Source organism: Sus scrofa, chromosome 2, assembly GCF_054392235.1.
Source record: "Sus scrofa isolate SSC_HxYL_T2T_F1_AM1 chromosome 2, Sscrofa_HxYL_maternal_Yorkshire_Landrace_v2.0, whole genome shotgun sequence".
Taxonomy (NCBI): Eukaryota; Metazoa; Chordata; class Mammalia; order Artiodactyla; family Suidae; genus Sus; species Sus scrofa.
The window spans coordinates 45135370-45149196 of record NC_139384.1 but is presented as its reverse complement, the minus strand read 5'-3'; the positions used below and the strand labels follow the sequence as shown (position 1 = coordinate 45149196).

Here is a 13827-nt window from a genome sequence, read left to right as displayed (position 1 = left end):
TCCCAAAACAAAGTAAGCAGGACCAGGCTGTAATCCTAACAGTCTGGTCACACACAGCAAAGTGAATTCATTTAAATCTTTTATGCTGTTTTGGTTGTATCGCCTAGTTTGTATTTCAGTGACATCCTTTCTCTTGTCTTTTCTTTTTCTGGCAACACCTGTGGCGTGAGGAAATTCCTATAAGGGATGGAAACGGTGCCACAGTAGTGACAATGCCAGATCCTTAACCACTAGGCCACTAGGGAACTCCATGACATCCTTTTTCAATGAATACCTGCACCTTGATTCTATGACTGTGCTTAATCACATTTTTAATACATACACATGTCAATTTTTTTTTATTTTTTAGTCTTTTTAGGGCCACATCTGTGGCATATGGAGGTTCCCAGGTTAGGGGTCAAATCAGACCTGTAACTGCCAGCTTACGCCACAGCCACAGCAATGCCAGATCCAAGCCTCATCTGCAACCTACACCACAGCTCACAGCAATGCTGGATCCTTAACCCACTGAGCAAGGCCAGGGATTGAACCCACGTCCTCATGGATGCTAGATCAGGTTCGTAAACCACTGAGCCACGGACTCCCACACACGTCTAATTTCATTATCAAATATGCACACATAAAAATCCCTATGTACAAAACAGTGGATAAAAGTTCACAGATAGACAAAGTACTACTATCCCCTGAGGGGACTTAACCCAGCAGACAAGACAATGTCTGGTAAGTATTAAAGACAACTGCTGAGTCTGTAGAAAGGAGAGATTACAATAGACTAATAAGGTTAAAATCTTCACAGAGGATGTGGATGTGATTTCTCCATTTGAAAAATAAGAATACAGTGAGATAACACAAGTGAAATACTTAGCATAAGGCAAAGCACAGAGTAAGCACTCAACCATTAATCAGAAGCAATGTAAAAAAAGGAGGAAGTTGATTGCTTACAAAATTACATGGAATTCCATAAGAAGAAATAGGAGTTCGATTATATGAAATAAGTATGGTGACAGAAAAACTAATCTAATGAAACGGCAGGCTCTTTCGTAAGGAATCTTACTGGATGAAATGACTTTCATCTCATAAGACTTATTGTCTTGCAAGCATTTATCATGGCTACTCATTGAGTGTTATAGGAAGAATTCTTAAACTGACCTGATTTCCTTTTGACAAGATAAAGTTTTATATCCTGACCCGAGAAAGGACAGCAATAAGGCTGAGATTATACTGTACCAGGATCAGGACCCTTAGAGCAGGTACACTCTGATCTAAGTTCATGGAAAAAATAAATTAATAAATAAGACACAGCTAACAGATTTACCTCGGTCTCTGCCAGTTGAGAGACATTTGAAAATTACCATTCTCAGATCTAGTCCTTCTTTAAGCCAGATTTTGTCCATAATCTTTATCATCTGTAAAGCTAGCATATCTTGCCGAAGATCTTCACCAACCTTGAAATCAGGGAAACAAAAGAAAATTGCATATTTTCAAAAGACTTAATAAATTACATATTTATAAACAGGGGGAAGGGGTGGGGAGGAAGGAGCAGTGAAAAAGAGTAAATAAGATGAATAAAGATGTCTTTTTAATTCTTCTCAAGCATTCTAGAGAAAGTTACTTAACCTCTTCATGTCTCAGTTTCCTGATATGTACACTTTAAAAGGTTGGGTTTTACGGTAGTATGAAAATTATATTCAAATTTTTTTGTTTCCTTTTTAGGACTGCACCTGCAGCATACGGAAGTTGCCAGGCTAGGGGTCGAACAGAGCTTCAGCTGCTGGTCTACGCCACAGCCATAGCAGTGCCAGATTTGAGCTGCCTCTGCAACCTATACCAAAGCTCATGGCAATGCCGGATCCTTAACCTACTACGTGGGGCCAGGGATCGAATCCACATCCTCATGGATACTAGTTGGGTTTGTTACCACTGAGTCACAATGGAAACTCCTGTATTCAATTTTTTTTTTTTTTTTTTTTTTTTTTTTTTTGTCTTTTTGCTATTTCTTGGGCCGCTCCTGCGGCATATGGAGGTTCCCAGGCTAGGGGTCCAGTCGGAGCTGTAGCCACCGGCCTACACCACAGCCACAGCAACTCGGGATCCGAGCCGCATCTGCAACCTACACCACAGCTCACGGCAACGCCGGATCGTTAACCCACTGAGCAAGGGCAGGGACCAAACCCGCAACCTCATGCTTCCTAGTCGGATTTGTTAACCACTGTGCCACGACGGGAACTCCTCAATTTTTTTAAAGGGAAATATGGGAGATCTTTGTGATGAATGAAATATTCCATATCTTGACTGTATCAATGTTAACATCCTAATCGATATAACATGGGAGTTTTGCAAGACGTTACCATTGGGAGAAACTGAGTAAAGGGTACACAGGATTTCTGTGTAATTTCTTAAAACAAACTATGAAACCACAATGATCTCAAAAAGTTTACTTAAAAATAAAATGGAGTCCAAAACCAGATCTGAATATATGGGAGTTTGCTATATGTATATAGCAAAGGTGCTTCAAGAGAAGCTATCTTAATGAACATCCACTAATCAAACCTGTTCAATTATCTAAAACTCTCTATTCCTCCTTATAAATAATACTAGTTATGATCACAACACACACAACTTTGACTGGAAAAGATTACTCTAAAGTACTCTAACTCCTGCTGCTTTCCAAAGGTAAGCTATATGCTTCCAAAACCAGTGCCACGGCTCAGTTTTGGAATTTTGCCCTGCACCACATCACAGTCTGGGGGAGAGGCATGGCCTGGAGCTATAGTGTACTTAACTTGTGTGGCCAAATGCAACATCTCTAGCCCAGAGCTATATTTGTTCCCAAATCTGTTTGGGAACAGTTTATGTCAGTGATAATTTTTTCACATAATTATTCAATTTAGTTAAATTTTAGATAAATATAATTACTTTTTGCAATTTTTGAAAAGAAATTTGACAAAAGAATTTAAAAATTACCACTTAAGAATAAAGTCACCTTTTTCTGCTCACCTTAAACATGACATTAATTTCTTCCCCCACTGGATCAGCATTCACCATTGTGACTTTCAGGGGCACAGCATTAGAACTGAAAAAGGAACATGACTACAAATACAATATGTTAAGTATTAGAATGATAACACTGGAATAAAAATTAAAAAAAAAAATTTTTTTTTGTCCTAGGAGTTTCTCCTTTCACTTCTTCCTTTGGATTAAGGCACAGGAAATAACACATGTGAAATGCTTTTTAGATTATCTGGCAAGAGATATATAAAAATACTTTTGAAACTTAAACATAGCATATTTGAGTAAAATAGCTAACACTCTCTAAGCAGAGAAGCAATACCTTAAAAACCTGAGACAAAAACTATTAAAAGTTTGAAATACTTTTTTTTTTTTCTCGGCTGCACCTGCAGCATGGGGAAGTTCCCAGGGAAGGAATCAAACCTGTGCCACAGCAGCAACCTGAGCTGCTGAGGTGATGTGAGATTCTTAACCCACTATGCCACAAGAGAATAACAAAGGAGTCACAATTCTTCAACAAAGCACAAAACTTTGTTTATACTTATCTTTCTGCTAAACCAGTGTGATCTGGAATGAGATCTCTAACTTCTGCTCATGGTACTATTAGAATCAATAATTAGCCATGGAATCAAATAGGGACACTAAATTTAACAATTTCATTAGCAAAGATCAAATCTAATATTAAAATTAAACTAGTTAAAAATCTAATTTAAGACATTGAGAGAAATTTTAAAAAACAATCGAACAAAAAACCCCCACGGGAATATGAAATCCTCTCTAACCCTACCTCTGGTGACATAATTTTTAAAGCTTTGGCAACCACAGTTGTAGTCCAATGAACAGCAGCCATATGTCACCTTAAAAAAATCAGGGAATTCCCTGGTGGTCTAGCAGTTAGGATCTGGCAGTTTCACCATTGCAGCTGGGGTTCAATCCCTAGCCTGGGACCTGAGTTCCCACATCAAAGCGGATGCACAGCATGACCAAAAACAATCAAATCTGAGACTCTTTTATGAACAGCTGTCTCCTAACCTTTCAAAATCACAGTCTCCAATAGATAAATCAATTGGTTGCTTTTGCTAAACTCATGTTAGAGAAAAATCTACTATTTTTATTACTGTTAGCCCAATTAAAAATATAATCATTCAATTTTGGTGATTACAACTACTTTTTTTTTTTGCCACACCCACAGCATGTGGAAATTCCTGGGTCAGGGACTGAATCTGCAAAATGTGACAATGCCAGATGCAGAAGGCCAGATACACCACAGAACTGTACCACTACTTTTTGATGACTCTAAAAAGTGTTATAAACCTGGGAAGAGTCCATCTGGCCATTCACAAGGGAGGGAAAAAAACTGCCTGTGACTGGATAGGTTTACCATTGAAATTACAATATATGCCTCTTACGTAGCTATATATTCCAGGGCAGTAAATAATTTTACACTGTTTTTTTCTTTCAGGAATGGTGATTAGATAAGAATATACTGAGATAATTATGAATCTCACACAAGCATAAATCCACAGGTACTAATGACCTATGCAGATTTTATCTGCATTTGCCTTAAAGTATACCTGCTCATCTGCCTTCTTCCTAAACATTATTTGGAAATGTAAAATGACCTTATAAGTATTTTATGTCACCTTAATATTTAATTCTTTTGCCACAAGACTTGGATTGAGAGGGAGACGGCACTTGTTTCTTAGAAAAAAAGACTGTACTCGCTCCATACTCCTTTGGAGGACAACCTAGGAAAAGAGATTGCTACTGTAAGGACATAATGAAAAAGAACACCTATTTTTAAGACAACAAAAGTATGATGTGGACCTATTTTTTAAATGCCCAAATGGTCAAAAAATGTTGTTAATAAAGAGAGTTAATTTTTACTATAAAAATAAAACTTGGATAGGCAAAGGACATAAATATGGGGGGAAGTATATATAGTCATATTTAATATAGTAGTTAATACTAACAGTCAAACAAATATAAATTAAACATTAAATAACAGACAAAAAAATTAAGATAACATCCAGTGCTGTCAACAAGATAGGAAACAAATACTTCCACATCTACTGGTGGGAAAGGGGCTATATACTGTATAGTTTTCTTTTCTTTTGTTTTTTGTATTACAATCTAGTAGAAACTATTATAACTAAAAATATACATAGTTCTTGACTCAATTATTTCACCTCTAGCAATATCCTATGAAGAAATACCAGCAAAGGGGCAAAAACTCATAAAGTTCATCACAGAACTGTTTGAGAAAATAAAAATGTATAAACAACCTACAGAGGTAATGCTTCATAATTCATACCACAAATTCCTTATAATATCATATACTCATTAGTGAACATGAAGTGTAACTATATGTACTGAAATGAATTCTCCAAGTAAAAAGAAAAAACAATTTACCAAAAAAAAAAAAAAAAATCACTGCTGAAAGAAATTAAAGGTCTACATAAATGGAAATTAATATTAAGATTGCAATATTTCCCAAATGGATCTACAGATTCAACATAATCTCCCCCTGCCCAACTCACAGCATATGGAAGTTCCCTGGCCAGAGATCAAATCCAAGCCACAGCTGCAACTTATGTCACAGCTGCAGCAATGCCAGATCCTTAACCTGCTGTGCTGGGCTGGGGATCAAACCTATGCCTCAGCAGTGACCAGAACCATTGCAGAGACAATGCCAGATCCTTAACCAGATGCAGCACAGCAGGAATCTTCGATACAATCTTCATCAAAACTCCAACAATCTTTTTTACGGAAATGGGCAGGTTGATAATAAAATTCATAGAGAATTGTAAGGGACTTCCAAATAGCCAAAACAATCTTGACAGAGAAAAAGCTGGAGGACTCATACTTCCTGATTTCAAAACCTACTACAAAGCTATAGCAATGAAAACAGGATAGTTTAAGGAGAGACATACAGATGAAGGGAATAGAAATGAGAATCCAGAAATAAACCCACACAGTTACAATCAACTGATTTTCAATTGATGCCAAGATCATTCAACAGGAAAGAACAGTCTCCTCAGCAAATGGTGCAATGCAACTGGACAACCAAATGTAAAAGAATGAAGTTGGACCCTTACCTCATAGAATATTAAAAAACAAAACAAAACAAAACAAAAAACAAAAAACAAAACCCTCAAAATGGGTCAAAGACTTTTTAAGAGTGAACCTATAAAATTCCTAGAAGAAAACATAGGTGTACATCCTTGTGATCATGGATTTGACAACAAATTCTTAGATATGACATCAAAAGCACAAGTAACAAAAGAAAAAATAAATTAGACTTCATAAAACTAAAAATGTATGTGCATCAAATGACATTATCAAGGAAATAAAAAATTAATACAAAGAATGGGAGAAAATATTTGCAAAAAGTGTATCTGATGGGGGTCTAGTATCCAGAATACACAAAGAACCCAATTCAACAACAAAAAGACAAACCAATTAAAAAGGACTTAGAAATTTCTCCAAAGATAATACACAAGTAGCCAAAAAAACACATGAAAATGTGCCCCAAATTATTAGTCATTAGGGAAATGAAAATCAAAATCACCATGAGATACCACTTCACATCTACTAGGATGACTATAGTTAAAAAGAAAAGAGGAGTTCCCATTGTGGCTCAGTGGTTAACGAATTCAACTAGGAACCATGAGGTTGCAGGTTTGGTCCCTGGCCTTGCCCAGTGGGTCAAGGATCCGGCATTGTTGTGAGCTGTGGTGTAGGTTGCAGACTCAGCTCAGATCCCATGTTGCTGTGGCTCTGGTGTAGGCCAGCAGCTACAGCTCCAATTAGACCCTCAGCCTGGGAACCTCCCTAAGCCACGGGAGCGGCCCTGGAAATGGCAAAAAGACACCCCCCCCCCCCAAAAAAAAAGAAAAAAAAAGAAAACAAACAAACACGTGAAAACAAAAAATGTTGGTGAGAATATGGAGGAACTGGAACCCTCATACATTGCTGGTAAGAATTATAAAATGGTGTTGCTACTTCAGGTAACAGTTCAGTGGTTCCTTAAAAAGCAGAATTACTGTTTGATGCAGTAATTCTATTCCTAGGTAAAGTGAAAACACATGTTCAAACTAAAACTTAACAAATATTCACAGCAGCATTATGTATAATAGTCAAATAGTTAGAAACAAGCCAAATGTCCATCAACTGATAAATGGCTAAACAAAATGTAGTATTATCTACACAATGGAAACCTATTCAAACATAAATACACATGCTAGAATATGGATAAACCTTGAAAACATTGGGCTAAATGAAAGAAATCAGACACAAAAAGCCACATGTTGCATGATTCCATTTATATGAAATGTTGAGAATGGCTAAATCCATAGAGATACAAAGCAGATTGGTTCTCATGGCATATGAAGCTCCTGGGCCAGGGATCAGATCCCAGCCACAGTTGAGAACTATGCCACAGTTGCGGCAAAGCCGGATCTTTAACCCACTGTGCTGGGCTGAGGATCCAACCTACATCCCAGTGCCCCAGAGGCACTGTTGATCCCACTGCACCACAGAGGGAACTCCAGTTGTACATTTTAATATGGTTAAGCCAGTGAATTCACCTAAAATATAACATACATATATTCCCTTTTTTTTTTTTTCTTTCTTTCTTTCTGGCCCCACCCACAGCATATGGAAGGTCCCAGGCTAGGGGTCAAATCAGAGCCATAGCTGCTGGCCTACACCACAGCCACAGCCACAGTAACACCAGATCAAAGCCATCTCTACAACCTTCACCACAGCTCATGGCAATGCCAGATCCTCAACCCACTGAAGCGAGGCAAGGATCAAACCCGAGTCCTCATGGATACTAGTCGAGTTCCCTACTGCTGAGCCACAATGAGAACTCCTAAAGTTTTTTTTAATGCCCACACCCATGGCATATGGATGTTCCTGGGTCAGGGACTAAATCCAAGCTGCAGTTGTTGCTGGACTCTTTGACCCACTGCATCAGGTTCTTAACCCACTGTGCCACAGCGGGAACTGCTGTAAAAAAAATTTTAACTCCAAAAATTTGTATATATACTCAAGTGCACATATGTGTAAAGTCATATAAAATGACAAAGAAGGATATACATCAAACTATGGACAACAAATACCTACAGGAAGAAAATGAAACTGAAAAAGCCTTAATATTTTATTCCATAAACTTATTCATCCTTTGGACTTTTTAAACATTAGCATCAATTCATGCTTTTATTATTTCTACAATTACAAAAAAGTTAAAACACAAAATAATGAAAAAGAAACTCAGAAGAATAATTTTGGACAGAGAGGAAGTAATAAGCAGGGAAATCAAACTAGGATGTGAAATCCTTTCCTACAGATTTTAATCAATCTTGAATTCAATCTGCTCAAAAAAACACAGGTGTAATTAAGAGCTCTATTGTATATCGAATGATAAAGAATAACAACTTATCAGCACTGTAAAGATCTTTTAATATCAAAATATTTATGTTCCCTCAATGGGTACATACCTGTCTGGCTGATCCAGTAGCCTGCCTTACTTTCTCTGCTACACCTCCTAAAAGTTGTACAAGTTTTGTCTGCTTCAAAAGTTCTTCTCTGAGTCCTTTTCCTCCTACTGAGAGGAGAGCACCCAAAATATGTTCATATCGGGTACCAAACTGCGCGTCATGCAGGGCATCCTTGAGGAGCCTAATACAGCAAATATTTATGTGAACCACTTCTGAGAACTGGATTAAGTCTCTCAAAAATCAATTTAACAAGTTCAATTTTTGGTATTCGGGAATTAATTTTAAGCTATATAAGCAAGTAAAAACTCATTAATTATTACAGAGCTCTAACATGCCAAATAATTTCGCAATAGAGGATTCTGTTATTTCTGGTTTTATTTTTAAAGACATAAAAATTTAACTTCTTTAATAATGACCAATAAAATACATGGTGTCTGCAAATAGTCTGAGCATACTGCTTAGATTTTCAGAATGTCATCTTTATAAAAAATAGAAATAAAAATAAAGTACTTAAGAACACTTAAATCTTACCAATATAGATTGTGTGCTATTTGTATATTTCCCATCGCCCTGGACAGAAGGAAGCGCACTAATGAACTGTTCAAGTAAATTTCATACTTCAAAGCCTACAGGCAAAAAAAAAAAAAGAATCACTAGCAGTCAAATCCATACTACATTGTTATGATAAAATTATCAAAAGAGAAACTATTTAAGTCAAGGATTATTCTTGTTGGTGAAAGATGATACTAACAAAAATGGAACAGATGAACTAACTTAGGCAGAATTAATGAAATCAAACAGAGAAGTACAGACATTAAAAATCCAGGAAGGGAATTCCCATTGTGGTGCAGCAGAAATGAATCCGACTAGTACCCATGAGGATGTGGGTTCATGGGTACTCAGTGGGTCAGGGATCTGGCGTTGCCGTGAGCTGCAGTGTAGGTCGCAGACGTGGCTCAGACCCCATGCTGCTGTGGCTGTGGTGCAGGCCAGCAGCTCTAGCTCCAATTCGACCCCTAACCTAAGAACTTCCATATGCCTCGGATGCAGTTCTGAAAAGCAAAAAAAAAAAAAAAAAAAAAAAAAAAGAGGAGTTCCCGTCGTGGCACAGTGGTTAACAAATCCGACTAGGAACCATGAGGTTGCAGGTTTGGTCCCTGCCCTTGCTCAGTGGGTTAACGATCCGGCATTGCCATGAGCTGTGGTGTAGGTTGCAGGTGCAGCTCGGATCCCTCGTTGCTGTGGCTCTGGCACAGGCCGGTGGCTACAGCTCCGATTGGACCCCTAGCCTGGGAACCTCCACATGCCGCGGGAGCGGCCCAAGAAATAGCAAAAAGACAAAAAAAAAACAAAAACAAAACAAAAAAAAAGAAAAAAATCCAAGAACATATATACAATATTCAAGTGAGGTAACCAACACAGTGGAAAAAAATTCACACTGAATCCAAATGTAATGTGCACTTCAACATTCCCACACAATACTTTTAATCAAAACAGAAAGAGGATCCCTTAGCAAGGTCCTTACTCATAAGGAATAAGGAGAGTAAGGAGGATAGGTAACCTAGCAAAAAACTCACCTGCACAAACTGTGGAAGAAGATCTATTAGTTCATCATCACTAATAGCTTCAATCCAGGTCACAGCTAGAGACCTCACTTCCTGATCAGCAAATCTAGAAGCATACCACAAAATCAAGATTTGACAGTACTTTCTTACTAATAACACTATATTTCCTAAAAACACAATCACAATCTATTCGTGACACAGAATACTGAAATAGCTATTCAAAAGCAATGTGTTTCTTCTTTTTTTAGGAAGAGAATCTTACTGGCCCAAACACAAAATCAATTTCATGACTATTTAGAAACCTTAAGCTTATGAAAATTAATTTTGGCCCAAATCATAAAAATATGACAAATTATTAAAAATTTACAGCCTCTCTAGATTAGTTTTAAATGACATCCCTTTTCAATAGGCTCAACACAAAAGATGTGTTTATAGAAATACACATTTAGACATTATATTGTATTGAATTGCTTTCATGTTAAAACAAAGGGAACTAATCTTGCAACATAATACCTTACTGGAAAAACTGACAATAATAAAACAGAGCAAATAAATTCAGCCACAGCTGACTTACTTTGAATCAAGAAGCTCCAATGCAGTCAGTGGGTGCAACGGAGGCCACTGCCGGAGCAATGAGTAAGTTTTGGCAAGATTAACCCACTTCCAGTTTGGGGCACTTGTTAGTACTTTAGGAAGACAATTTGGGTGTTTGAGGCAATAATAACGTTTCTCCCATAAAAAGGCTTTATCTTCTTTAGAAAGTCTGGATAATAACAGAATTAAATTACTTCTCAGTGATATCATAATGACAGCTATAATCTCAATGATTAAAATACAAAGAAGAAATGTATTCATTTTAGGACAGCCATTTCTTGGTAGGATCATTAATACTAACTTACAATACAAAAATGCAAGTACTGCAAACACCGCTAATTTAGCCTAATTTGGGGGATAGGAAGAAATCATTCCGCCTTGAAAAAAAGAGTCTTACTTAAGAAAATGAAAGATAATTCAGCACAATAAAATTTACTGAGCTCTAATCAGATGCCAGGCACTAGAAATCAGAGTTGAATATGCAGAACCTATCCTAAGAGATAGCAAGGATTTCATCCATTTTATACAAGTAAAATCAAACATCACGCCCACAACAAATGCTATTACAAAACTTTGAAAATGAATATACAGCTCATTTGAAGAATAATCAAAATAAAAGGGACTTGTTTTGCATTCTAATTTAATATTAATTGCAAATGTTCATGTGAATGAAATAGTTCACTGTTTTACTACCCATCTATCTACTTTTGTGTATATAATCCATGTGCTGAATTGAAATGTATTCATTTCACATGAACTACTAAAAAAAAAAATCAAGTATTGCAAAAAGGTAGACAATTAAGTCTCTCTCCTTCCAATTCCCCTACCAGTGGCAAGTGCCTAACCTTCCAGAGGTATTCAGTTTGTACCGAAGAGCATTTACAAAAGTGTATGTAGATTTTCTTTTTTTCATGTTAATGATAACACATTATATACACTATTCTGCTCCTTGCTTTCTTCATTTAACATATCTTACTATATATTAGTACATATAGCTATAGCTTCACTTTCTGTTCATTTTTCTTTGGCTGTGCCTGCAGCATATGAAAGTTCTCAGACCAGGTATCAAACCCCAAGATGCTGCAATGACAACACCAGATCCTTAACCTGCTGTGCCACAAGACAACTCCTATAACTTCATTCTTTTTTCTTTCTTTCTTTCTTTTTTTTTTTTTTTGACTTTTTGCCATTTCTTGGGCCGCTCCTATGGCATACGGAGGTTCCCAGGCTAGGGGTCTAATCGGAGCTGTTGCTGCCAACCTACGCCACAGCCACAGCCACAGCCACACAGGATCCAAGCTGCGTCTGCAACCTACACCACAGCTCATGGCAACGCTGGATCCTTAACCCACTGAGCAAGGGCAGGGATCAAACCCGCAACCTTATGGTTCCTAGTTGGATTCGTTAACCACTGCGCCACGATGAGAACTCTTATAACTTCATTCTTAATAGTTACATAGTACTGTTGGATAAATGTACCATAAATTAACCTCTAATGATGAACATTCCCTATCAGATTTACAATAACCCAAATAAATACTGCAATGAATATCCTTATCTCCATAAGCAAATATAAAAAGGTTTTCTTTGAAATATACTGTAACTAACTGGAAGTGGAATTGTTAGGTCACAGACTAGAGACACTGTGACCTTTATAGATTCTTCCAAATTGTTCTCCAAAAGCTTTTCAGAGTTCTGCCAACAATATTATTCTCATTTTTCTGTATCCTATCAACAACTTACATAATGAGACATCTTAATTTTCAACAATCTGAAATTTGAAATGGTTATCTTGTATTAATTTACAATTCTTTGATTAATGACAGATTGAACATCTTTTTTTTTTTTTTTTTTTTTTTTGTCTTTTTAGGGCCGCACTGGCAGCATTAGAAAGTTCCCAGGCTGGGGTTCAAACCAGAGCTGCAGCAGCCAGCCTATGCCACAGCCCCAGCAATGCCAGATCCAAGCTGCATCTGTGGCCTACACCACAGCTCATGGCAACACCAGATCCTTAGCCCACTGAGCAAGGCCAGGGATCGAACCTGTGTCCTCATGGATGCTAGTCAGATTCATTTCTACTGAGCCATGACGGGAACTCCTGAACATCTTTTTTCAGATGTTTAAAAGGGATGGTATTTTCCATTCCAAAGATTTACCTATTCATATTCTTTGTCTACCACTGAGTTGTTGCTTTTTCTGCTTATATTAAAAGTGTCTTGGAGTTCCTGGTGTGGCACAGCAGAATCAGTGGCACCTCTGCAGCACCAAGATGTAGTTTGATCCCTGGCCCAGCACAGTGGGTTAAAGGATCCAGGTTGCCACAGCTGGGGCATACTTGCAACTGTGGATGAGATCTGATCCCTGGCCCGGGAACTCCATATGCTGTGGGGTGGCCAAAAGAGAGAGAAAGAGAGAGAGAGAAGTCTCTTCACATATTAAGGAAATCAATCTACCAATATTTACTGTAAATATAATTCTTAGTCACTTGCCTTTTGATTATGTAAAAAGTTTGACTTGTACAAATTTCTAAATTTTATGTAGTTATATAGTCTTTTTACACAAAAACAGAAAAAGGAGCTCCTGCTGTGGCACAGTGGTTTAAGAATCTTACTGCAGTGGCTCAGGTTGCTGCGGAGGTGTAGGTTCAATCCCTGGCCCAGCACAGTGGGTTAAAGGATCCGGTGTTGCTGCAGCCATGGCATAGGTCACAGCTGCAACATGGTTTCAATCCCCGGCCTGGGAACTTCCATATGACATGGGTACAGTGATAAAACTAAAAATTTTTTTAAAAAAAGAAAAGAAAACTCTTCACATCAGGAACATTGCTAAATCATGAACTAAGTCAGGTACTCAATAAATCAGGTACTTAATAAACTATTTACTTGAACTTTACATTGTAAGAGATATCTAAGCAAAACAGAATCAAAGGAGCATACCCGAGTGATGAGTCTTTGTGAAGTACATCAAGAAGCTTATCTTTTACATCATTCTCCAATGTTTCTAAGTTGTGTTGCTGTATACTGCTTCTGTCAACTTGAGGAGTGGTATAAATGATATCAAATGTAGGAGAAGGAAAATCAACCTTAAAAATTAACAGAAGTTGACCAAGTTATAGCTAAATAGTCTACGTATTTGTTACATTAACTTGTCTTTGA

General features: G+C 37.4%; 1 protein-coding gene across 4 annotated transcripts in view; it reads right to left on the bottom strand.

Annotated features, from left to right (window-relative positions):
- The window catches only part of PIK3C2A (phosphatidylinositol-4-phosphate 3-kinase catalytic subunit type 2 alpha), a 195430-nt gene that overhangs the window by 19960 nt on the left and 161643 nt on the right, over positions 1-13827 (bottom strand). For 3 of the 4 annotated variants that reach the window (XM_021083275.2, XM_085011828.1, XM_085011829.1), the window contains 8 exons: positions 13609-13754; positions 10653-10841; positions 10091-10184; positions 9045-9139; positions 8514-8694; positions 4653-4757; positions 2998-3090; positions 1316-1445 (listed from right to left, as the gene is read on the bottom strand). In XM_021083275.2, coding sequence (XP_020938934.2) covers positions 1316-1445; positions 2998-3090; positions 4653-4757; positions 8514-8694; positions 9045-9139; positions 10091-10184; positions 10653-10841; positions 13609-13754 — 1033 coding nt within the window. Of the gene's footprint in view, positions 1-468; positions 1446-2997; positions 3091-4652; positions 4758-8513; positions 8695-9044; positions 9140-10090; positions 10185-10652; positions 10842-13608; positions 13755-13827 lie in introns of all 4 variants that reach the window. The other variant, XR_014837239.1, reaches the window with a different exon arrangement.